Here is a 26,101-nt window from a genome sequence, read left to right as displayed (position 1 = left end):
GCAAACAGTTTTTTTCAAATCACTCGACCCGCACCCGCCCCGCGGCGGGTCAAACGGGGCGGGGCCCGCGGATAATGAATCAAATTCCCAGCTCTACTGTTTGAGTGTTTTCTGTCATGTTTTTGTTATTTTGTTAAGAAAAAGTAACAATGCAATGGGTTAACAAACAAAATGAAATCATCGTTTCTACCAAATATGATTTTAAAACTAATAATTTTTTTCAGACGCACCATCTTTGAATCTTCACTTTAAGCTTTTTTCTCATATTCAACAATTTGTAAAACGAGGACTTCTCTTAGTCCTTTTTACCCCATTTAATACTCGTCAACTGCCCACATAACTAGTACACATAGCCAACTGCGTATATATAGAGCTATTACTCTCCAACTTGGAACTCGTATTCATTTTGTTTTCTCTAGAGTAGAAACCAAGAGAGAGGGCGAAAATAAACTTTGACTTTTCTTAGTCTTTTTTCTTTCTTTCTTTTGACGACAATTTTTCTAAGTCTTTGGTAACGAGTTTCTTGTTCTTGGTGTATCTCTGCAACCAATTCTTGAGGTAAGTGAGATATTCTGATTATTAAATTGTCAAAAGATTTCATAATGTTTCACATCTTTTGCTTTGTCCCTGGTGTTTGTATTTTTCTTAATAAGTTTGTTAGAAATGTCTGAATGAGATTTATTTATCTCTATCGCCGGCACCAATAATTGTGTCAGTGATGATATCAGTTTTAGAAAAATAATATATTAATGACAGTTGTTAGTTTGGTTGATTACTTTTAAGAAAGATTCGTTTGTCGACGTTGATATTGATCCTGATTTGATGCGCGTGTGTGTGCGTGCGTGCAGGAAATGGGACTTTCTCTTTCACTTCTCGTGTCTGCTTGTAAAGAAGTCTGGTCAAACCAACTCTCCAGTTTCAAGAACCCTGTCGAGAGTTTTCTTGGAACCAGATCCTTCAGCAGAGGCTTGACATCAAGAACCAACAGTTTCAAGAGCCAGGCGCCTGAACAAAACTCTCCCAAGGCCGCCGGTATGGAGAGGTCGTTGAGCTTCAATAACTGGGAGATACCAACAGAAGAAGTCAACACCGAGCCGACGACGAACCAGGCAGAAGATGATCAGATTGTGGGCGTGGAGAAGAAGCCTAAACGCAACAGTTTGAACGGACGAACCTGCGAGAGAATCCAAATAATGAAACCCACCACGATTATTGCTCCCCCTAAGCCTTTTGTGTTCTTCTCCCCGAGACCGCTCGCCGAGCTTGACGCGGCTGCAACCACGCTGCAGAAGGTGTACAAGAGTTACCGGACTAGAAGGAACCTAGCGGATTGCGCGGTTGTGGTTGAAGAGCTCTGGTGAGAGTCATTCAATGATCTTCCATTTAGAAAATATTCTATCTGCATTATTATTTAGTACGAATATTTGTATCTTTATAGTAATGTGTTTCAGTCAGTTGATTTTTTATTTATGAATGTTTGAAATAGGTGGAAGACTCTGGATTCTGCAGCTCTGAAACTGAGTTCTGTTTCCTTCTTTGAAGAGGAGAAACATGAAACCGCTGTTTCCAAGTGGGCACGAGCTAGAACACGAGCTGCTAAGGTATGATATCTTTTCCACAAAAGTTGAGAATCTCTTTCTTTCTCTTGTTACAACCAAACGAATATGAATCTTACTTTTGGTTTGTCAAATTTAGGTTGGAAAAGGCTTGTCAAAAGATGAAAAAGCTCAGAAGTTAGCTCTTCAGCATTGGCTTGAAGCTGTAAGTCTATATAAATAACTCTGGACATGAAACAAATCTTGAATTAATGTTTTGTGGAAATCTAAATCTAAGTTGTGTCTTTTTCTGCGTTTACAGATTGACCCACGCCATCGTTATGGACACAACTTGCACTTCTATTACGATGTCTGGTCAGCAAGCATGAGTGCACAACCATTCTTCTACTGGTCAGTCCAATATCCCTCTTTTATCTCTTTCTATTGTTATGGATATGTTCTAAATCCTATTACTTGAAACTGAAGGCTGGACGTTGGCGATGGAAAAGACATAAATCTTGAACACCACCCAAGAAGTGTTCTACAAAAACAATGCATTAAATATCTCGGACCTGTGAGTTTTTTTTTTCTTTTTCGGTTTTCACCTACAACTAAAAAACTAGTCCTAACCTGTTTCTAACGTTTTCATTAACGTTTTGTCTTGCAGATGGAGAGAGAAGCATACGAGGTGATAGTGGAGGACGGGAGACTAATGTACAAACAGAACATGACTCTGGTCAGTTCAACAGAGGAATCCAAGACGATTTTCGTACTTAGCACCACCAGAACCTTGTACGTAGGGCAGAAGAAGAAAGGTGTTTTCCAACACTCCAGTTTCTTATCTGGCGGTGCCACGACAGCTGCAGGCAGATTGGTGGCCCGGGACGGTGTTCTCGAGGCTATATGGCCGTACAGTGGACACTACCAACCAACGGAAGACAACTTTAATGAATTCATAAGTTTCCTGGAAGAGAACAATGTTGATCTCACCAATGTTAAGGTAATTAAAACAAAAATTTATTTTCACATAAATAAATGATATATATTCACTAAGCTAAATTTGAATGTAGAGGTGCACTGTGAATGAGGAATATTCGTCATTCAAATACGAAGAAGAAACAAAAGAAGAGGAAACGGAGAATGAACATGTAGATACCAACATTACAGAGGACAAAGAAGAAGAAGAGAAAGAGACACAAAGACCGGTGTTCGAGCTGTCCAAGAGGTTATCTTGCAAATGGACAAGTGGAGTTGGTCCAAGAATTGGGTGTGTTAGAGATTATCCCATGGAGCTGCAGTCGCAAGCATTCGAACAAGTCAGCTTGTCTCCTCGGATCTCGCCTGCTTCTGCACGTTTTCCGTCGCCGTACGGTCCTATTCCTTCACCAAGGCCTAGTCCTAGAGTAAGAGTCTCTCCACGCTTAGCATACATGGGGATACCAAGTCCTAGAGTTCAGGTAAACTGTTAGGCTTTTTGCTGTTGAATTGTTTCACCCAATAAGCGAGTCTTATGACCTTTTTTAAGATGTGAGAAAAAAGGCTTTATTAATTCTCCCATCCTTTGTTCTTTAATTCATGTCAAATCAAGTTTTTTTTTTCTTTTTAGCTCCCATTTTGTATTTGTAGTGGGTTCTTGGTTTTATAAATCCGAAAGGGCTGTAAATTGAAGTTCTTATTAAGAGACCTTGTGTGATCTTTGATCTGAAATTGAATTTATTATTTAAAGTTGCAACTCGAAGATGATAGTTCTAACTGTACACATCTTATACAACTTTCGAAATAAAACTCAGAATTTGATTCATACAAGGATGCAAGCTTCCAAATTTATGGTCTTCTTTTAGTAAAACCAAAGTTACATCTATAGACAATGTGATCTGATTAGTTAGTCTTAAGACTCTGATTTCTTACACTTAATTACTACTACTGTTCAATATCAGCTGAGTTATGTCAGGATTTAGGACAAAACATATCAAAACTCATGAGGAAATTGGATTCATATGTAAAAAAAGTAATCGCTGAGAAGACATGGTTCTTGTAGTCACATGACTGCTAGCAAAATGAACCAGGAAGATATTATTATAACAGAAATGGACATTATAGGTGTGGTCCGAGTGGAGAGGAACAAAAATGCATTATATCTTATATAATTATGTCAAATAAACATTATAGACATGGCCGAGGTATAAGCTATATAGAACAAGCTAACACAAAAAGAACAAATAGAAGGAGAAATTTTGAAATAAGCTACTAGTACAGGAGTAGTGCAACAGAATCTCGTTTTTTCATGTACATGGCTTCATTCGACCTCTTATTTCGAGTTCGAGAGAGATGAGCGTCTTCGATGCGCCGGGTAAGCATAGAGATCACATAATGTGAAGCACTTGAAGATGAATAATACGAGGTAACCGTCATCTGAGCAAACTTGGGAAGTGCATAACCTACCAAACATTATACAAGATCAAAAAGGTTCAGGTGCTGTCTTGAAAGAAAACAAGAGCAGACATAATAAATATTTAGGAACAAGAGAAGCAAGTGAGCCAACGAAGAAATCATGTAACCTCCAAAGGCAGCCCCTACACCTGATGAATACCATACCCTAGCAGCATTGGAACCTATAAGCAAAAGCAATAAGTGAGAAGCAATGAGGTACTGTCAACAGACAAGGAGAGACAGGCAGCATTCCAGAAACAGAAGGCAAGGCAAGAGATAAGATGTATACCCCGACAAGGAAAGAGAGACGCTTTGACCCTGGAATCCGATTTTGAAGATAGGGGATCAGACAAAAAAAGATAAGATCCATTGTAGAAATTTTGAAGTAACTAAAGAGAATTATACTATACCTGTGTTGAAAGCATGGACGGCACTAAGCAGGCCACCAATACCAGAACCAGCCTATAGCACATGAGATAACCTTGTTGGAAACAGAGTAGCACATGTTCTACATGAACAATCAGAAAAATCACTTTCTATACTATCCACTTAAATGTCCTAACCGAAAACATACTTATCATCAATTTATATTGGTGTGGCTTTTGGATAAAGAGACCTCGTCCCAATCATATTTAAAGGGAGCCTAGGTAAATCCATGAGCTTTGAAGATTGTTGGATAGTGATGATATTCACAACAGTCAACAGGGTTACGGAATACCCTAGAGTTGTTCGGTTCAGTAGGCACGAGTACACCTAGTTCGATAGCTCTGAAATTTCTCGTCAAAAGAGAATCAACCCCTAGAGATTAGGGTTTTATTCATCACGCCGACAAGGTGAACAATTCTTCAAATGAGACGTGAAGCAAAGTCAAAGCTCTGATTTTTATTAAAAGATTGTGTTACATGTGAGCTCTCGACCACTGGCGTAAATAAGAAAACACATGACTGAGATATAAACGACATGATTTTTGATGTTAGTTTCTTTTTGGTCAAAAGGACATAATTTTTTATGCGAAATAGAAAAGAGATAAAAAAACGAATAAATTTTAGATTTGATTTCAAATTTTTTTGGGAGAAAACAGTAGTCAATGACATAAATCATTTGCCTTTCAACCTTCTTTTTGTTATATACTAAATTAGACACTATATATCTTTTCTATCTAATTAACTAAAAAAATATGTATATAGTATTTTGATTACAACAAAAAAAGTGCAGTATTTAAAAAAATTTCTTATGTGATAATCTGGGGTATCAGTCTTGTTCATTTTACTCAAGTTCTAGTTAAACACGTCATATGATTCATACAAATCACAAAATCCAAAAGGGCATTACTTTTGAAAGGGAATGTGTTTTTTCTTTACAATACTAAGATAATGTGTTCCGTAAATCTGATTGGCGACATTTTTGGGAGTTTAAATTTCGAATCCAATGATACAACAATAATAGCAATAAAAACAAAACAGGGCATTACATGAGTGAGTCTTGTGTCTTGTTGAAAAGAAAGAAGAACAAAAAGCCTATATATATTTATTATTATATTATTTGTCCCTTTTTATGGTCTTTTTCTAATGCATGCAAAGTTGCAAACACTGAGAAGGTACATAAGTGTGAAACACAACCAGGGACAAAAGCCTAAAGACTCGAGCATACTTTAAATTTTTTTAATTAATAAACCTTTTTTATTGTCCATTTCTGAGGATTGTTCAAATTTCAAAAACGTCTCTTTAACCCACCACTCCCTCCATTACCACTCCACATTTTCACGTTCTCCCACACTCTCTCTCTTTCTCTCTCTCTATCTCTCTCTCAGACTTTCTACTAAACCTGAAAAAATAAATCTCAGGTGTTGTTGTCTACGAATTCGAGCCAAAACCCTTTTTTTTTTTGCAATCTACGACTAGATTGATGGGTGCTTCAGGGAAATGGGTCAAGTCAATTATGGGTCTCAAGAAGCCAGAGAAAAACGAAACTGTAAGCAGAGCTTTTAAATCTTTTTTTTTTGTTCTCATATTTTTTTTCATGAAAAGCTTAAGAGGAAATTATGTTTGTTTACAGGAAAAGGGTAATAGTGGGAAAAACAAGAAATGGAAGCTGTGGAGGAATCCTTCAGGGGATTGGAAGGGAAGACATGGGTCTGAATCGGTTTCTTACTCTGCAGCTGTTGCAACTGTTCTCAGGGCTCCTCCTAAAGATTTCAAAGCTGTTAGACAAGAATGGGCTGCTATCAGAATCCAGACTGCTTTTCGTGGTTTCTTGGTGAGTTCAAAGCTTTTGTGTTTAATAGGAAAAAAAATGTTTCTTTTTAACATAAAATTCAAATTTCATTAAAAAAAATTCAAATTTCATACATAACCTTTTTTTTTACCAAGACCTATTGTATTTAAATTTAAAATGTGGTAATCGATCCTAGGACTATCACAATCACAATATAATAATAGAATGTTACTGAGAGAACAAATCAATTTTGATTTTGTGGTTTGGTTATTATCAGGCGAGAAGAGCGTTGAGGGCGTTGAAAGGGATAGTGAGGCTACAAGCGTTAGTGAGAGGGAGGCAAGTGAGGAAACAAGCAGCTGTGACACTAAGGTGCATGCAGGCTCTGGTCAGAGTTCAGGCTCGCGTGAGAGCTCGTCGCGTGAGGATGACCGTACAGGGACAAGCTGTTCAAAAGCTTTTAGATGAACACCGAACCAAATCTGATCTCTTGAAAGAAGTGGAGGAAGGTTGGTGCGACAGGAAAGGAACGGTGGATGATATTAAGACAAAGCTGCAGCAGAGACAAGAAGGTGCTTTTAAGAGAGAACGCGCTTTGGCTTATGCTCTTGCTCAAAAGGTTAATTACTCTTTCAATTATTTTTTTTTAATCTAAATTTTCTGAATATTGATTTTTCTGTTTTTTTTTTTGTGTGTGTAGCAATGGAGGTCAACTACTGCTAGCTCAAACCTTAAGACAAACAGTTCAATCTCGTATCTGAAAAGTCAAGAGTTTGATAAGAATAGTTGGGGGTGGAGTTGGTTGGAGCGTTGGATGGCTGCTAGGCCATGGGAGACTCGACTTATGGACAACAACACCACCACCACCACGCCTCCTCCTCCTCCTAAACATTTGAAGTCATCACCTGAGGTTGTTGAAGTTCGAAGAAACAATGTGACAACTCGTGTATCTGCAAAACCTCCTCCTGGTTATGACTTTAATGTTAGTCCTGGTTCATCGTCTCTCTGCACTTCAACCACACCTGCTTCTGGAACCACCGGCCTTGTTTCAGAGAATTCTAGCAAGAACAAGCCGAGTTACATGAGTATGACTGAATCGACAAAGGCTAAGCGGAGGAGTAACCATGTTATCAGGCAGTCCATGGATGAGTTTCAGTTTATGAACAGCTCTGGATTGTTTGCCCGCGGGGACTTGAAGAGCAGCAGCAGCCCTGTCTCGGATCCTTCCTATGTTACTAATTTCTCCAAACCTTTTGGTGTTTCGACACGAAGAGGTTAAATTGAGGGCAATTGTTTGAGGGAAAGTTTCAACAGCTTGTTGTTGTCTTTATGTTGTGAGATAGTGTGTGTGTATCAGTGTATGTTAATTCCTTCCTTCTTTCTTTCTCTTACAACTACATTGGAGTTTTTGATTAGCATGAATTTTAAATATAAAATTGCTGTTTTCTTTTCCTCTTGATTTTAACATGAAACTCTCAGTTTTATAATCAGTAGTGTCAAGACTTATTAGAATCCTTTGATGGCTCTGAGCTTAACACCAATCTTGAAGCTGAGAATTGCACCATAATCAAGCTGAAGTGGATTCTCTATTTCAGGGGAATGTCTGAAAAATGAAAATGTAGTTACGGTAGAGAGGAAGTAAACTTGAGCTCTTGCAGGGCACACATATATCCTAACCAAACACTTCTCAAGCCTTTTTAATCTGAGACGTTGAGAGTTGGTTTGTCCAGACTAAGATTAGTATTAATGGAGATTTTCATGCTCGTTTTATTCGTATAATATTTGAGTTTTACATGTAATCAAAAAGGCTTACTTTACAACACTTACTTTACAAAATCGTAGACATTTTACAATAGCAACCATTTCTGCTCTTTTGATAGCAGCATTTTCTCTGTAGTATCTATGGCGTTTCCAATATAACAACTTTTATTGCCTTTTTTTACTCGTTTGACGGGAAGAACATATTCAGAAATGGCAAGGCCTCAGTTTCGTTCTCCAAATATTTCAAGTTACTTATCAAATTTAAACTGTATGCCAAGAGATTTTGAGCATTTTGATTGTAGAGGTTAGGGCTGGGCAAATAATCCGAACCCGAAAAACTGAACCGAACCCGATTCGAAAAAGTAGCACCGAACCCGAACCGAAATTAATTAAATATCCGAACGGGTTCAAAATTTCGGTATTTAAAGAACCGAAACCGAACCCGATCCGAACCGAAGTATTTTGGGTACCCGAAATAAATTTATATACTTAAATATATACATTATTTTTATATATAATGTATATTAAAATATTAAAAATATATAAGATACCTTTAAGTTTTCCATAATACTCGAAAAATATATGCAAATAGTCAAAAGTAAATGTTTAAAATAGCTAAAGTATACTGAAAATACCAAAAATAGTTAAATATCTATTGATTATTTATCCAAATATTCAAAGAAAACCAATTTATATGTTAAATTAAGGTATTTTGACATATATGTTATGAAAATTTATATGTAATATATTATCTTTCTTATAGATTTTAAAAATTTAAAGTATATAATGAATTTTGAAAATTTAAAAATATTTTAAATGGGTTATCCGAACCCGAACCGAACCCGCAAAGATCCGAACCGAACCCGAACCAAAATTTAGAAATATCTGAATGGAGCTGAAATCTTTGATCCCGAAAACCCGAAACCCGAATGGACTGAACCGAAACCCGAATGGGTACCCGAATGCCCAGCCCTACTAGGTGCTTCAACATTTCCTCGGCTAGTGTGGGCCGCCAGAAAAAGCCCACTAACTTTACATAATTGGGTATCACACAATGGCTTTTATGTCATTTACCCAAATTGTCCGTCCTCTCACGTGAATCCGTCAGTTTCAAGACTTAAGATTAGAGACCAAATTGTTTTTTTTTTAATTATTTATTTCCGAACCTAAGAAAAGGAGAAAAGAGGTTCGTGTTCGATTTCGGAACCATTCAATCACACACACCAATTCCGAAAAGGAGATTGATTGATGGCTTGGAGGCGGATCATCACCAAGGTTACTTCTTTTTTTCCTCTCTTTTTGGATTTGGTCAATTTAGATGATCCTTTTTTGCAAACCCTAGAGTCTCAATAGACGTTCTCTGTTGTATCTATGACTACTCTGGTTGATGTGAATACCTAAAGCAACCTAATTTTTGAAATTTAGACAAGAAAATGTCTAAGATTGTTGAATATTTTGTCTTACTATCTATGACAGGCTTCGAGTCATGAACGGGAGTTGAAAAGCTTACTAGTCAGAGCTTACACTTCTCTTCCCAGAGTAGGAGTTGTTGCTAGAGGTATTTATTTATTTATTTGTTTATTTATTTTTGTGATTATACTAGGAGTATATATTGATGATGTTAATGAGGGGAGGGTTCTCTTGTTTCTGTAGCTCGAGGTGGTGGTGGTGGTGGAGCTTCTTCCAGGTTTCAATCGAGCTATGTCGGCAGCTTTGTTCGCAGAGTGCGTGAAAGAGACGAGTTTAACGAGGTCGCGCAACTGAGAGAGCTATTCCGCAGAAACGACCCTGAAGCGGTGATCAGAATCTTCGAAAGCAGCCCTTCTATGCATTCCAACCCCTCTGCGCTCACCGAGTACATCAAGGCTTTGGTCAAAGTCGATAGGCTTGATAACAGCGAGCTCGTCCGAACATTGCAAAGAGGTGTGTGTAACTACAAGTTATTGGTTTCTTATATAACTACAAGTTTAATGTTTTTTTCTCTCTCTCTCTTAGGTATCGCTGGTGCGTCTCAGGAGCAAGAGACGTTTGGTGATATTGCAGCGTTTAGAAACTTGGGAAAGGGAACGAAAGATGGTGTTCTCGGAACCGCTGCTGCGCCGATCCATACCATATCCACCGAGAGGAGTAGCTTTAAAGAACAGCTTTGGAGTACTTTCAGGACTATTGCTGTTGGTTTCTTGCTTATTTCTGGTGCTGGTGCACTTATCGAGGATAAAGGAATTGGCAAAGGTAGTTTAGTTTTCCTTTTTATTCATTTCTGTTTTTTTTTTTCATTTTTTCTAATTTAGCTTTGCGTTTTTTACCATATTGATAGGACTCGGTTTGCATGAAGAAGTGCAACCTAGTATGGACTCCAACACCAAATTTGCCGATGTAAAGGGTGTTGATGAAGCTAAAGCTGAGCTTGAGGAGATTGTTCATTATCTTCGTGACCCCAAGGTATATTAATTCACCCCTCTTCTTGCTATATAAAAATAAATATAATGCTTTATAATTTTTTTTAATAAAAATCTTCTTTTAATTACAGAGATTCACTCGTTTGGGAGGAAAGCTTCCAAAGGGAGTGTTGCTCGTCGGTCCACCCGGCACAGGCAAGACCATGCTTGCAAGAGCCATCGCGGGAGAAGCAGGAGTACCTTTCTTCTCCTGCAGTGGCAGCGAGTTCGAAGAGATGTTTGTTGGGGTTGGAGCCAGGAGAGTGAGAGACCTTTTCGCCGCTGGGAAGAAGTGCTCCCCTTGTATTATCTTCATCGACGAGATAGATGCTATTGGAGGGAGCCGTAACCCCAAGGACCAGCAGTACATGAAGATGACGCTGAACCAGCTGCTCGTTGAGCTTGATGGGTTTAAACAGAACGAAGGGATTATTGTGGTCGCGGCTACAAATTTCCCTGAGTCGTTGGATAAGGCCCTGGTTAGACCTGGGAGGTTTGATCGTCATATTGTTGTGCCTAATCCTGATGTTGAAGGTCGACGCCAGATTCTAGAGTCCCACATGTCAAAGGTAACTTTAGATTATGCTCACTTTTTGGCCTTAGCACAACCATATGAACAAAAAAACTAGTTTATATTTAATATTTATTTATATTTGAATTATGTATCATATTTACAGTACTGATATTACTTTTAAATTTATGTATTACAAATATATATATTGAATCATGTTATTGAACTAGTTTTAGGTTTAGGTTTTAAATACATTGATATACTTCAGCTTTTGTCCTTAGGCCCCATTTTGTTGACTGTCTTCATGGTGTGTGTGTGTTGTCAGGTACTTAAGGCTGAAGATGTTGATTTAATGATCATAGCAAGAGGAACACCTGGATTCTCCGGAGCTGATTTGGCGAATCTGGTCAACGTCGCTGCTCTGAAAGCTGCAATGGACGGTGCAAAAGACGTGACGATGTCTGATCTCGAGTTTGCCAAGGACAGAATCATGATGGGGAGCGAGAGGAAGTCTGCTGTTATATCCGAGGAGTCGAGGAAACTGACTGCTTTCCACGAAGGTGGACACGCACTCGTGGCCATCCACACGGAAGGTGCTCTTCCGGTCCACAAAGCGACCATCGTGCCTCGCGGTATGGCTCTCGGCATGGTCTCTCAGCTACCGGATAAAGATGAGACCAGCATCTCCAGGAAACAGATGCTTGCTCGGCTAGATGTTTGTATGGGAGGGAGAGTGGCGGAAGAGTTGATTTTTGGGGAGAGCGAGGTGACTTCAGGGGCGTCCTCTGATCTCGAGCAGGCGACTAAGCTCGCTCGAGCGATGGTTACCAAGTTCGGTATGAGCAAAGAGGTTGGTCTCGTGGCGCATAACTATGATGATAACGGGAAAAGCATGAGCACAGAGACGAGGCTTCTCATCGAGAGGGAAGTGAAGCTTCTTCTGGAGAAGGCTTATAACAATGCGAGGAACATCCTGACGGTTTACAACAAGGAGCTGCATGCACTTGCGAACGCTTTGCTTCAGAAGGAAACTATGTCTGGGAAGCAGATTAAGGAGCTGCTTGCTGATCTCAACGCTCCTCAGATGAAAAAGAGGCAGGAGGTGGTTGCGCAGCAAAGCCAGCCTGTTCCTCCTCCTCCTCCATCAACTCCTAGCTCTGCTGCTTCGTCAGCAGCCGCAGCGGCTGCAGCTGCGGCTTCGGCCGCCGCCTCAGCTGCTGCAACGGCCGCAACCAAAGGTAAAGACATGGCTCCTGTCGGGTCTTAAAATAAAGTAAAGGAGGCTCGTGTATGTGTATGCTGGGGGTAATTTAATTGGGAATAAACTCTTTGTTTTGAGAGTATTTTAGAATCAGTGGAGGGAGGCTTGGCTGGTGAGAGATTAAAAATATTCAGTTTTTTTTTTTTTTACTAATGTCTTTATTCCACACTGAACCTCGCTACAGAGTGGTCTTTGTATTTTCTCTCTCGTTTGTCTTTTTAATGTATTCGGAAACTTGTGGGAGGCTTCTCAGAAGTTTTGGCTCGTACTGTTTCAGGTTACAACATAACTATAAAGAACATGCTTTTGTAGGACTTGTGTTTGCTGAAACTAAGTAAGAAGTAATCTCCTTTGTTAACTGCTACTTCTTGTTCAAGGCCAGTCCTTGCAAGTATGGTATAAGCAAAGCTGAGCTAGCTTAGTTTAGTTTACATACAGGGCATACAGCTATAGTTCTAAAGTTTGTGTTCATGTTTCATAGTGTCGGTGTCAGAACTCAGAGCTACTGTTCGATACACTTTGAGCAAACGCTTTCGTAACAAAGTTCATAAGCGAAGAGCTTCCCACATTTATGGAACGAGATTATGTCGGATGACGACCATTGGGAGGTAAGGATACGTTGACCATTGGGAGGTTGTGAATAAGATATGTCATTTGGAAGGTAAAATAGTGAAGGTGGATGTATATGTAAATGGATGCAACATCTGTCAAGTTAAGGACTTCAGGACAGAGATGGTTAAGTCAGAGAGACAGAGGTGATCCAAACAAAAAATGGCTCGGACAGAGGTGTTTCAGACAGGTTTGTATCAGTCAGTGGTTCAGACATGTTTGGTGCGGAAGAGACTAAGAACGTGCTATTTCTATATGGCTAATGATGCACTTCGGAGTTCTGCAAATCTGACTGGGATAGATACTATTATTGGCTCTGAAGTGCAGTCCTTCGAAAAAGATTTTTTACCAAAAGGTGTCAACACAACTCTACTTGATCTAATTCTGAAAAGGACATATGAAAAATCAATGGACTAGAGAGAGAGACCTAACTCTATGATGTAATGTAATCTACAAGGTTATATCAAAGACCATAGCAAATTGTTTAAAAAATGATTCTGCCAAGCTTCATCCGCTTTGAAAAAGGATCACTAACTACTTATTGAGAACCTCCTCCTTGCTACTGAGATTGTAAAAGACTACCCACACGCCTCAAATTTCTGAAAGGTGCGCAAATAATAATGGTCATTCATTTTCAATATATTCTCTGCAATGCACTTCCCTCCCTTAGTTCCATTCACTGCCTCTCATCATTTTCAATCGCTCAGAAATTTTGTCTTAGATAGAGGGTGCATTTACACACTTTGAAGGAAAGAGATGTGAACAGAGGATGTTTTTCATTTTGAAGGGTAAGAGGGATGTGTCTATAGAAAAAATACTTTCAGTACACGTGACACATGGAACCATATCAGATATGACACAATACCGAGGTGAACTAGAGCTGCTCGGGAATCTGGTTCAGGCATGGTACTCTTAAGCACGCAATTTTTTTTTTATTAACATTACATGACATTCAAAAAAAGTATACGCGGTTTTTTTTATTAACATTACATTACATTCAAAAAATAAAATTAAGTGGAGCTCGGAAATCTGGTTCTTTTAAATTTAATTTAACACTACATTCAAAAAAGGAAAAAAGTGTTTTAGTTGTAATAGACTTTTATTCTATCCATTTTAAAATAGATGAAGTTTAATGAAGTTTTTTTTGTTGTTTTAGAATAGATGATGTTTTTATATTTTAACTAATTTTTACCTTAATTAAAAACTATGTAACCAGTCTATTTGTAATTGGTTGACTAATTTTTAGTTTATATTTTAATGATATTTTTAAGTAAAAAGTCAGGTTTTTAATAGTTGTACAATAAATTTTTATCAGTTATGCACTAGCTCAAAACTACCTAAAAATTTTATTTAGGAAGGAACAGGGGGCATAAGAAAAGAAAAGACAAAAATAGCACCAAACAAGTTTTTGTCACAAAATAGCATCACAAAGAGGAAAATGACCAAAATAAGTTTTATTGAAGGATAAATATGTATTTATAACCCTTGGGTTAATTAATTTACGACTTACGGTTTAGAGTTAAGGGGCATGATTTTAGTAATGTGTTCAAATATTTAAAAATAAAAAATTAAAATTAAAATTTTCAAAACAAAAAAAATACTATTTTGGTCATTTTATTTTTTTGAGTGATATTTTTATGACAAAAACTTAAAAAATGCTATTTTAGAGATTTTCCCATAAGAAAATGCCTAATCCAATTAAAACAAGGATCACAATCAAAAAAATCTGCGCCGCAATTGCCCTTACTCGATGAGGGCAACCTCCTTCAGTCCATTGAGCTCCACATTTGTAGCAAAACGAATATCCACATCTATCCATTAACAATGTTTATTAATTTACGCCAAAATATAATCAAATTCCAAATTTCCACAAAAAAAAACTATAAAAAAAGCTAGAGAATACGATTCATATAAGTGTCGGTGATGATACCTGCAAACTATTTTGCTGCATCCATAAGATAGTTCGATCATGTATTGGCATCTTCCACATTGACGCCACATTTTCTGATTCGCTAGAGCTTTGAGCTTTATATCATTTTCAGTAGGATTCGGACCCAATCTCTTGTAATCTTCACATGACAAGTTACTATGCCATGCAACTTTGCAGTTGATGCAAAAGGGTTTATCGCATTTTATGCAACTTCTCATCGATTCAGAAGATTTAGAGAGCTCAGTTCCCGACATTAAAGCCGAGCACCTCGGGTTTGGGCAGTAAACTCGGTCCACAACGGGAACCGCTTCCTCGTTGATCCTTTCTTGCCACATCTCTCTTAGTTTAGGTGTCAGAAGATTGGAACAACTTGTAAGCGTAAGCTTAGACTTGCATTCAAAACGAGGACATCCCAATACACTTCCCTCCATCAGTGCCACGTTTATATCGTTTCACACATTCCAAGCAGAACTGATGGCAACATAAAGCAACAGAAAACATCTGATGAGGTTCGAAGTCATCATCAAGGCAGATAGGGCAAGTCATCTTCTGAGCAGGAGGCATATCTATGCGGATTTCAGAAACTACAGTTTCCATTGCAAGTTTATAAGCAAACTGACGCGACCGCGTCTGGCGAATATAATTGCGGAATTAAAATAATAATAAATAAATAGTAACGATAAAATAATAGCGCAGCGGAAAATAATAATAATAATACGGATAATAAAATCCACGTCATACCATAAAGTCAAATCCGAAAAAAAACATCCGAAATATAAATAACAACATAAGCGTGAAGGTCTGAAAATAGGAAGTAGCGGAAACGATATAAGTCCAAAGGCCTAAAGGCCCAATAACGATAAAAGATAAAACGATAAAACGATAAAGCCCACGAGCCCAAATAGTAGCACCAGTCCGATATGATTACTCCTGCTCATCGGTCTCACCTGAAAGGGGAAAGAAAGAGGGGTGAGCAACAGGGGAGTCGCTCAGTGAGGTATGGGATGCTAAACCGCAAACCACTGACTCAGTTCATAGCACTACAACTATGTAGGCTTAGCTCTAGCATGAAACAAACACGGCGTCTAGTACACCACACATAACAACAAATAATGCGCTAATAGCACACAGCTAATCTCTGCACCACGCATTTCCTTATAAGGATATAAATATATACTCGAAGCGTCGCTAGTACAGTCTGTCTCTGTACCCCCGCCCACCGTAGCGTCGAATGCAAACGTCTCTGCACCACGCCCCAAACAGTAGCGTCGAAGCTCAAACGTCTCTGAACTCACGCCCATATCACACCGTAGCGTCGAATCTCGGACATCTCCGAACTCACGCCCATCACATAGTCCCTACTCATAACTATGTATATACATATATATATAACCGTGCTCAGCATCAATCTATTCACACAACCGTTGAATCCTCTATTAACCTAATTCCGGTTTAACAATCAATAGCAATAATAATCAAACAAGACTCGCAAACAGACTCGATTCACAGATACGGATCATGTTTCGAAACTAAACTTTTCATAATGGTAGTACTAAACTAGTTCGGGATTTAACGGAGAAGCCCTCACCTTAGCAAATGAAGAGAAGTGATATCTATGAACTCCAACTGATCAAATAGACTCCAAATCTGAAACCAGGGTGAAATTCCGAGTCAGAACGCCCTTCGAACGGGTGAAAACGGGTGTCTAAGGAAAAGTCAACCCGCTGGTCAAAGGTCAACCCGGTCAAACCTTGACCAGAAATCAATTTGACATAACCGACCGGTTTACTCTAACCGACCCTATCCGAATTAAAATTAATTTAAACCGGGTCAAACCAGTCAACCGACCGGTTAACCGAGTCAACCGAGTTGACTCGCTGAGTTGACTCGGCCGAGTTGACCGAGTCACCAGCGAGTCACCGGCGACGATCACCGGCGGCGACGGCGGAGGCTTACCGGCGGCGATGGCAGTCCGGCGGCGGAGAAGTGGCGGACCGGCGGCGGATCAGCGGTGGTCCGGCGGCGGAGAACGGTGGTCCGGTGGTGGCAGGGCGATTTCCGGCAAAACTTTGGAGGGCTCGTACGGCTTCGTCCGAGCTCCGATTGCGACGATTCTGGTGGCTATGGATTCGTCTCGACGAGAGGAACACGATGGTGGGTTTGCATGCACGAGATTCGCAACGGTTAGAAAGTTATGGACGATTTACTAAACGCACGAAACTAAACTCAAATGCATGGCGGTTTCCGGCGCTTACCGACTACAACGAACGGTGGTGATGAGCTTGACGTGGTCTTGGCGTGCGGTGGCTCCGGCGATGACTCCTGGTGGCTCAATTGCAAGATTTCTCATTCCTTCTCTTGAACTCTCTCTCTCTTTTCTAACTTTCTTATTTCTTTTTCTTGTTTCTGAGAAAACAAAGCTGGATTGGGTATTTATAGGCAAACACTTGGGTCTTTGGTATTGCTTGGACCTTAGCCGGCTAACAAAATTCCTGACCAAAAATTCGGGTCGTTACAATTCTCCCCCACTAATAAGGAATTCGTCCTCGAATTCGAGTCATCTGTTGACTGCCCCAATATCAATATAACAAACATCTGAATAATCAATCTGATATGTCTCTGAGGCTTCCTACTGAATCCCAACTCTTTTTCAACGACTTCTGACAAAAATGGTCGGTATTCCCTGAAATGCTTTTACTTGACGATCAATAATCTCCACTGGCTGATAAGTTGCAAACATTCTCTCTGAAGTCACCTGGCGGCTACTACAAAATAAGCTCTGGCTCTCTCACGATTTTTCTTCAAAGCAAACACATTGAACACGTCTTAGAAGTCTGATATCTCTGCTGATAAATCCAATCTTTAATCAACTGTTCCAATCCGCTCCACAATAGTATATGGTCTTGAATACCTCGGTTTAATCTTTTTAACTTCCGAATCTTAGATCATCCTTGAAATTTCCTGATTTTTAGTTGTAATCGATTGTCGACCTGAAACTCCAAATCCTCACAGCGTTTAATTGCATAACTCTTTTGACAGTCATGAGCTTCCTTAAATCGCACTTTGAGCATGTCCATTTGCTTTACTCTCCTTTGAACCATTGATGGTCCTAGAACTTGTTGCTCCCCCACTTTTGTCCAAAAAGTGGTGTATAGTGAGGCTTACCATAAAGAGTCTCATATGGTGTCCACCTAATACTCAACTGATAGCTGTCATTGTAACCAGAATGTGCGAGAGGTGGATGTCCTCAAGCTTTCTTCCCACTGTATGACACAAGCCCCGAGCAATTCCACTAAAGTTTGAATGGTCTTTTTTGTCTGGCTGACTATCTGCGGGTGATAAATCGTGCTCAATTAAACACTGTTCTAATCGCCTTCTGAGAAACTCTCCAAAATGCAGACATAAACCTTGCTTCCCGATCTGATACAAAGCTGGCGAGAACTCCATGTAACACAACTGATCATTTATGTATGTCTCCTTAGTTACTAAGAAATGAGCTTACTTGGTGAGTTTATCCACATGATCACCAAACCTCATTTCCACTCTGGCGAAAACAAGCTCAACAATAACATGACATGCATCTGATCCTCAACATAACCATCTGACACGCCAGACTCTTCGATGAAATGTAGCTACAACTTCTTTCAGACCTGCCAAGGATAATAATGCTTCATATCTTTGCTCCCTTCGGCGATATTCGGGTGGGTAAAGAAACGCGAGTGATGTGTTTGTAGTAAGATCCTTCTTCTTAACAGCTTATCGCCCAATACATAAACTTTGTTTCGATACAAACACATCATGATCGAAACTGTATGATATCCAAAACTCTCAACCTGATCTGCTTAATTAAATCCATGTCGCTAACCTGTGCTTGGTGTACTCTCCACAGTAAATCTGCATGTCTAGTGCTTGAAAACGAGTTGTATCCTCCTCTGCTGAAATGCACATAATCCCCGAACTTGCAAGTGTTCCAGTAAGTTCTTGAACCTTCTTGTTTCCTAAAACATTGCTCATGTGCCTAATCAAGGCATTTGCCACTTGGTTGACCTTACCAAATGACACGTGATATCCAATCTGTAGACTGTTACCAACTCAAATTATATGTACTGTCCAAAGTATAAGTTTTAATGAGTGAAACTATATTTTAGATACTGATGATTCCAATGAGCCTCAACTTCCTTTTCGCACAATTACCGTCTCCAAACTTTAATGCAAATACAATTGTTGCTAACTCTAAGTCGCGCGTAGGATGATTAGCCCTGAGATATGTCCAAGCTGACGACAAACATAAATACTTAGTACACTTCTCTCTATGACGGTGATGGCAACGGGGATAACTTGGTTTCCCATACTAGCTTTCTGCTCACTTCTGGGACTATGATGCCCTTCTAGATTTAGTCTAATCTGCTAAAAGAAGTTCTTGTCTCCCTGCTAGACTTACCTCCTGATGAGTAGCTTTATCCACAAAATCTTTCAATCAGCAGTAATTGACGTAACAACATCTGGTGTGAAACTCTACTCACATCTCATCCAAAATTCTCTAATCAGTCCTCCTGCTGAAATGCCACCTCTAGAAAATCTTCAAAGCCTACTGATATCAATCTCATATCCCGTGATAATCATGGTTCCCTGGTTTACATGCTTGATGGCTCTCTTCTTCCTATCCATAACTTCCTTTGCAAAGTACTTTATGTCGACTCTTGGATAAAATCTGCAATGGTAACCCCATCATGTCTAATGTGACTCCATCGTACTCCTTTGCACCATGCTAGTGCATCTACACGCAAATACTGCATAATCAATCTAAGAACAACTCCGATAGGCACTCAATAAATTTATGGCTTATGTTTCAAACTCAATCGCAAAAATCGTTTCCTCTATCAAGTGATGGCCTTACAAAACCTCAAATACATCCCTATATTCTGCAATAACTAGAAGGTCATGCAACTAATGTCGTCCATCATCCTTAACCATCGAAATGGTCGCCAAAATCCATCTGCCTTTCTATCAATAACTCTTCAGCATAAAGCAATAATAACAACCTCTACTCTAAGAATCTGAACTCTTGCCCTCTGACAAATCAACAGTATTTGATACCATGATAACCAATCCACCTTAAGAAAGATATCATAAAACTCAGCTCCAATTCTGACGATTCTTGAATAACTCTACCTCTCTATGTACAACTAGTACAACTCCGATGAATATAATTAGCTCCCAATGTCCTATGCCAGTTTTTCAAACTGTCACATCTCTGAAATGATAAACACAGTCAAAAACTGGCAAGCATGGCAAGTGTAGCTCCAATATTAACACAACGCAAGTTGCCGCACCCTAATTCAAAAGCGATCTCCACGAGTTTATAAACCCCTCCAAAATAATCACAATACTCGTACTCATACACAACACATGCCAACCAATGGCTCAAACCTCACATCACATAAAACTCACGTAACAAAAACTCGTGAAACAATGGCTTGAAGTTAGGGTAGTGGCAGAATGTCACATATCCACTCGTGGACAATCTCCAAACTCGTCTGATAAGCACCTAAGCAATCTCGCAAACTATGAAACCATCCATCTGTTGAACATATGGCTAGAACCATGTTAATTTGAGAACGGATGACGATGACTTTACTCATCGACATAAAGACAAATTGGGTTAGAGGAGCGATACCGAACGGAAGGGTGCTATTCATTTTCACTTTAAAATTCCCAAATCCCCAGAACCATTTAAAACCGATTTAAAACCGAATAAAAACCGAGTCTCCAAAGATCGCCATCCCGGGTCGGAGCCGGGACGGAACACGGCTCTGATACCAAAACTGACGCGACCGCGTCTGGCGAATATAATTGCGGAATTAAAATAATAATAAATAAATAGTAACGATAAAATAATAGCGCAGCGGAAAATAATAATAATAATACGGATAATAAAATCCACGTCATACCATAAAGTCAAATCCGAAAAAAACATCCGAAATATAAATAACAACATAAGCGTGAAGGTCTGAAAATAGGAAGTAGCGGAAACGATATAAGTCCAAAGGCCTAAAGGCCCAATAACGATAAAAGATAAAACGATAAAACGATAAAGCCCACGAGCCCAAATAGTAGCACCAGTCCGATATGATTACTCCTGCTCATCGGTCTCACCTGAAAGGGGAAAGAAAGAGGGGTGAGCAACAGGGGAGTCGCTCAGTGAGGTATGGGATGCTAAACCGCAAACCACTGACTCAGTTCATAGCACTACAACTATGTAGGCTTAGCTCTAGCATGAAACAAACACGGCGTCTAGTACACCACACATAACAACAAATAATGCGCTAATAGCACACAGCTAATCTCTGCACCACGCATTTCCTTATAAGGATATAAATATATACTCGAAGCGTCGCTAGTACAGTCTGTCTCTGTACCCCCGCCCACCGTAGCGTCGAATGCAAACGTCTCTGCACCACGCCCCAAACAGTAGCGTCGAAGCTCAAACGTCTCTGAACTCACGCCCATATCACACCGTAGCGTCGAATCTCGGACATCTCCGAACTCACGCCCATCACATAGTCCCTACTCATAACTATGTATATACATATATATATAACCGTGCTCAGCATCAATCTATTCACACAACCGTTGAATCCTCTATTAACCTAATTCCGGTTTAACAATCAATAGCAATAATAATCAAACAAGACTCGCAAACAGACTCGATTCACAGATACGGATCATGTTTCGAAACTAAACTTTTCATAATGGTAGTACTAAACTAGTTCGGGATTTAACGGAGAAGCCCTCACCTTAGCAAATGAAGAGAAGTGATATCTATGAACTCCAACTGATCAAATAGACTCCAAATCTGAAACCAGGGTGAAATTCCGAGTCAGAACGCCCTTCGAACGGGTGAAAACGGGTGTCTAAGGAAAAGTCAACCCGCTGGTCAAAGGTCAACCCGGTCAAACCTTGACCAGAAATCAATTTGACATAACCGACCGGTTTACTCTAACCGACCCTATCCGAATTAAAATTAATTTAAACCGGGTCAAACCAGTCAACCGACCGGTTAACCGAGTCAACCGAGTTGACTCGCTGAGTTGACTCGGCCGAGTTGACCGAGTCACCAGCGAGTCACCGGCGACGATCACCGGCGGCGACGGCGGAGGCTTACCGGCGGCGATGGCAGTCCGGCGGCGGAGAAGTGGCGGACCGGCGGCGGATCAGCGGTGGTCCGGCGGCGGAGAACGGTGGTCCGGTGGTGGCAGGGCGATTTCCGGCAAAACTTTGGAGGGCTCGTACGGCTTCGTCCGAGCTCCGATTGCGACGATTCTGGTGGCTATGGATTCGTCTCGACGAGAGGAACACGATGGTGGGTTTGCATGCACGAGATTCGCAACGGTTAGAAAGTTATGGACGATTTACTAAACGCACGAAACTAAACTCAAATGCATGGCGGTTTCCGGCGCTTACCGACTACAACGAACGGTGGTGATGAGCTTGACGTGGTCTTGGCGTGCGGTGGCTCCGGCGATGACTCCTGGTGGCTCAATTGCAAGATTTCTCATTCCTTCTCTTGAACTCTCTCTCTCTTTTCTAACTTTCTTATTTCTTTTTCTTGTTTCTGAGAAAACAAAGCTGGATTGGGTATTTATAGGCAAACACTTGGGTCTTTGGTATTGCTTGGACCTTAGCCGGCTAACAAAATTCCTGACCAAAAATTCGGGTCGTTACACAAACTTAGTTTGATCTTCGTTCACCAGAACAGGGATACTAGACGCCAATTGTTGTCTGATGCGTTGCACATCATCCATTAGCAAGACAATGTTATCTTCCTCAAGCACGTATCTCCCCATGACCTAAGACACTCAACGTGAAACATAAACATATATTACAATACTGAAAATAAATATTGTTTTTTTTCTAAACAATATAAATATATATATACACATATTACAATTGACGTAAAGACATGTGAACCTTCGACGGCAAAGAAAAAAAAACGAACCAATTCGAAAATAGTTTGATAATCACAGTAGACTGAGATATGAGTGATCCCTAAACGTACAGCTTCAGTTAGTCCTCGCCTCAATGCCATAAGCTCAGCCTCCAAATCTGTGATGGCCGAGCCGTGTAGTGGACCCTTCATCTGAAACAACAGATTGTTTTCTTTGTCGCAGATGGCAACTCCAAATCCGGCCAAAACCGTAGTTGTTTCCTCATTGATCAAACCCTTGAAGTAAAGACGGTAGTATTCAGAACTTATGTCGCAGGAGGATTTTGGGTCATCTTCCTCCATCTATGTATCTGCTGTGAATACTCGTGTTTTCTTACTTGTCTGAGTTTGATATATATAGAGAGAAGAGGCTTTGAACAAAAAAAAAAAAACTTTTGGTTCTTCAAAGTTACTAATTAACATGATCGCGACACGTGTCATTAAAATTTTTTTTTTAAGATTGCGACATGTGTTAATCTATATTATAATTAAAAATATATATTAAGATAATAACAAAAACAAATTTTGTTAAAAAAGTAATTGTAAGTATATCTAATAGTAATTTTCCATTTTAAAATCCTAAACAAAACGTAGTTGTAAATAATTATTTGATAGTAATTTTCCTTTTAATATTTTTAAAGAGGTTAAAATTTATAATGATATAAAATATATATACTAAGATAACAAAAAACGAATTTTGAAATAAATTAATTTTAAAATTGATTTAATAGTAAAAAGGAAATTTTTAGAAATACTTAATAATTTTCTAAAAATTACTTAATAGGAAACTTGGTTCTTCAAAGTTGTTAATTAACATGATTGTGACACATGACAGTTATATATTTAAAATTGTGATATGTGTTAAACTACTTCATAATTTAAAATAAATATATAAGATAATAAAAACGATTTTTGGTGAAAAAGCTTGGTTCTTCAAAGTTACTAATTAACATGATCGCGACACGTGTCATTAAAATTTTTTTTTTTAAGATTGCGACATGTGTTAATCTATATTATAATTAAAAATATATATTAAGATAATAACAAAAACAAATTTTGTTAAAAAAGTAATTGTAAGTATATCTAATAGTAATTTTCCATTTTAAAATCCTAAACAAAACATAGTTGTAAATAATTATTTGATAGTAATTTTCCTTTTAATATTTTTAAAGAGGTTAAAATTTATAATGATATAAAATATATATACTAAGATAACAAAAAACGAATTTTGAAATAAATTAATTTTAAAATTGATTTAATAGTAAAAAGGAAATTTTTAGAAATACTTAATAATTTTCTAAAAATTACTTAATAGGAAACTTGGTTCTTCAAAGTTGTTAATTAACATGATTGTGACACATGACAGTTATATATTTAAAATTGTGATATGTGTTACATAATTTAAAATAAATATATAAGATAATAAAAACGATTTTTGGTGAAATTAATTATATAGTAAATAGATTGCGACACATGGCAAATAAAATTAATTAAAAAGATTTTTTTTTTAATAGTAATTATCCTATTTTTTTTTTTTTTAAATCTTAGAAACCTTATATGTTATTATCAATGTAAGGTTTATAACTTTTTAACAGAAAATTACCTATTGATAATAATCCTAGAAAATTTGTTGCAGATATTAGATTGCGACATGTGTCATTAGAAAAAAAAATTTAAGATTGCGACATGTGTTAATCTATATTATAATTAAAAATATATATTAAGATAATAACAAAACAAATTTTGTTAAAAAAGTAATTGTAAGTATATCTAATAGTAATTTTCCATTTTAAAATCCTAAACAAAACATAGTTGTAAATAATTATTTGATAGTAATTTTCCTTTTAATATTTTTAAAGAGGTTAAAATTTATAATGATATAAAATATATATACTAAGATAACAAAAAACGAATTTTGAAATAAATTAATTTTAAAATTGATTTAATAGTAAAAAGAAAATTTTTAGAAATACTTAATAATTTTCTAAAATTACTTAATAGGAAACTTGGTTCTTCAAAGTTGTTAATTAACATGATTGTGACACATGACAGTTATATATTTAAAATTGTGATATGTGTTAAACTACTTCATAATTTAAAATAAATATATAAGATAATAAAAACGATTTTTGGTGAAATTAATTATATAGTAAATAGATTGCGACACATGGCAAATCAAATTAATTAAAAATATATTTTTTTAAATAGTAATTATCCTATTTTTCTTTTTTTTTAAATCTTAGAAACCTTATATGTTATTATCAATGTAAAGTTTATAACTTTTTAACAGAAAATTACCTATTGATAATAATCCTAGAAAATTTGTTGCAGATATTAGATTTGAAAAATCGGGTTGTGATTAGAAAAATGAATTTCAAAAAAATATGAGTGCTCATATCTTGTGGCAATTATATATTTTAGATTGTGACATGTGTTAAACTATTTCACAATTAATAATAAATATTTAGAAATATAAACAAGGTAATTACTTTTTAATAATAACTATCTTTTTATTTATTTTTCTAAAATCATAAAGAAAATATAATTTTTAAAAGAAATTGATAGTAATTTTTGTTTTTACAAATCTTATACCAAAACCGATTTGTACAAATACTACTTTTCCTTTATGTTAATTTTTCTTTATTCAAATCCTAATTAAAAAATAATTAACCAAAAAGAACTAAAATTATCACATATTAGCACAATTTTTTTTAAAAAGTAATAGTATATTCGTTCTTATACCAAAACCGATTTTTACAAATACTAATTTTCCCTTATTTAGTAATTATCCTTTTTAAAAAATCTTAGACCAAAAAATGTAAAAGTCTGTATAATGTTAATATATATATATTATATATATATATTAAGATATAATCAAGATAATAAAAAATATTATTGTTCAAAATTCTTTATAGTAATTTTCCTTATAAAAATTTGACATGTGTTAAAATATATCTCATGATTTTTTTTAACTAATAATTGTTTTTTCGTTTTTACAAATTCTATACCAAAATCAATTTGTACAATATTTAACACTAATTTTCTTTTTCTAAAAATCATAAAAAGATAAATGTAAAAACATATTTAATCGTAATTATCCTTTTTAAAATCTAAAACAAAGAAAAATTGTAAAAAAAAACTGCTTAATGTTAATTTTCCTTTATTCAAATCCAAATTAAAAAAATCATTAACCAAAAAATAAAAGAAAACGTTCTATATAATGATGAACAGATTGCTATGATCGAGAAGTTGCTTATAGATGAACCTTATATACGGCTAACATCAGCTACACTTCAAACATGGATCGACAACCTAAATCATACTGTAAGTTTTAAAAGTCAAATTCTACTTATTCTATATGAAGTATTATTGTCTAACACAACTTTACAAACTATAGGGTCCTTAGCTTACAGCGACGCAACTTA

The 26,101-nt window shown here is 37.4% G+C and overlaps 5 protein-coding genes and 2 long non-coding RNA genes across 9 annotated transcripts; 3 read left to right on the top strand and 4 right to left on the bottom strand.

Moving 5' to 3' along the window:
- Positions 1–395: 395 nt before the first annotated feature.
- Positions 396–3,254, top strand: LOC108855523 (IQ domain-containing protein IQM4). The gene is made up of 8 exons (XM_018629370.2): positions 396–558; positions 849–1,357; positions 1,487–1,601; positions 1,696–1,761; positions 1,858–1,946; positions 2,022–2,109; positions 2,203–2,535; positions 2,606–3,254. The coding sequence occupies exons 2-8, from the start codon at positions 852–854 to the stop codon at positions 3,002–3,004; spliced, it is 1,596 nt and encodes a 531-aa protein (XP_018484872.1). The 5' UTR covers positions 396–558; positions 849–851; the 3' UTR covers positions 3,005–3,254.
- Positions 3,255–3,384: 130 nt separating this feature from the next.
- LOC130511834 (uncharacterized) lies at positions 3,385–4,994 on the bottom strand. The gene is made up of 3 exons (XR_008945348.1): positions 4,255–4,994; positions 4,094–4,147; positions 3,385–3,973 (listed from the first exon to the last, which is right to left on the bottom strand). It is a non-coding gene; the product is annotated as an uncharacterized LOC130511834 (long non-coding RNA).
- Positions 4,995–5,700: 706 nt separating this feature from the next.
- On the top strand, positions 5,701–7,624 carry LOC108849505 (protein IQ-DOMAIN 6). Its single transcript, XM_018623061.2, has 4 exons — positions 5,701–5,936; positions 6,021–6,221; positions 6,457–6,798; positions 6,880–7,624. The coding sequence occupies exons 1-4, from the start codon at positions 5,871–5,873 to the stop codon at positions 7,456–7,458; spliced, it is 1,188 nt and encodes a 395-aa protein (XP_018478563.1). The 5' UTR covers positions 5,701–5,870; the 3' UTR covers positions 7,459–7,624.
- Positions 7,625–9,056: 1,432 nt separating this feature from the next.
- LOC108854803 (ATP-dependent zinc metalloprotease FTSH 4, mitochondrial) lies at positions 9,057–12,464 on the top strand. Its single transcript, XM_018628468.2, has 7 exons — positions 9,057–9,215; positions 9,417–9,498; positions 9,594–9,863; positions 9,936–10,172; positions 10,258–10,382; positions 10,471–10,947; positions 11,215–12,464. Exons 1-7 carry the CDS (start codon positions 9,189–9,191, stop codon positions 12,154–12,156), a joined length of 2,160 nt encoding a protein of 719 aa, XP_018483970.2. The 5' UTR covers positions 9,057–9,188; the 3' UTR covers positions 12,157–12,464.
- Positions 12,465–14,422: 1,958 nt separating this feature from the next.
- LOC108850816 (E3 ubiquitin-protein ligase RSL1-like) lies at positions 14,423–15,300 on the bottom strand. The gene is given in 3 exon segments (XM_057008258.1): positions 14,423–14,570; positions 14,690–15,136; positions 15,138–15,300. Coding segments are annotated over 3 exon segments (744 nt in total). The 5' UTR covers positions 15,287–15,300.
- Positions 15,301–15,382: 82 nt separating this feature from the next.
- LOC130510401 (uncharacterized) lies at positions 15,383–22,416 on the bottom strand. 3 transcript variants are annotated; one of them, XR_008944041.1, is made up of 7 exons: positions 22,154–22,416; positions 21,855–22,031; positions 21,487–21,545; positions 16,945–20,845; positions 16,646–16,810; positions 16,278–16,336; positions 15,383–15,636 (listed from the first exon to the last, which is right to left on the bottom strand). It is a non-coding gene; the product is annotated as an uncharacterized LOC130510401 (long non-coding RNA). The 3 variants fall into 3 exon arrangements; XR_008944040.1 differs by having other exon boundaries at positions 16,646–16,822; positions 21,855–22,019; XR_008944039.1 differs by having other exon boundaries at positions 21,855–22,019.
- A 3-nt stretch (positions 22,417–22,419) lies between these two features.
- LOC130511328 (E3 ubiquitin-protein ligase RSL1-like) lies at positions 22,420–23,001 on the bottom strand (the record flags this gene model as incomplete). Its single annotated transcript, XM_057008257.1, has 2 exons — positions 22,749–23,001; positions 22,420–22,539 (listed from the first exon to the last, which is right to left on the bottom strand). Coding segments are annotated over exons 1-2 (351 nt in total), but the record flags the coding sequence as incomplete, so codon positions are not given.
- Positions 23,002–26,101: the final 3,100 nt, after the last annotated feature.

The sequence above is a fragment of the Raphanus sativus genome, chromosome 4 (assembly GCF_000801105.2).
Source record: "Raphanus sativus cultivar WK10039 chromosome 4, ASM80110v3, whole genome shotgun sequence".
NCBI lineage: Eukaryota > Viridiplantae > Streptophyta > Magnoliopsida > Brassicales > Brassicaceae > Raphanus > Raphanus sativus.
The sequence above is the reverse complement of the archived record's forward strand: the minus strand, read 5'-3'. Positions and strand labels throughout refer to the sequence as shown.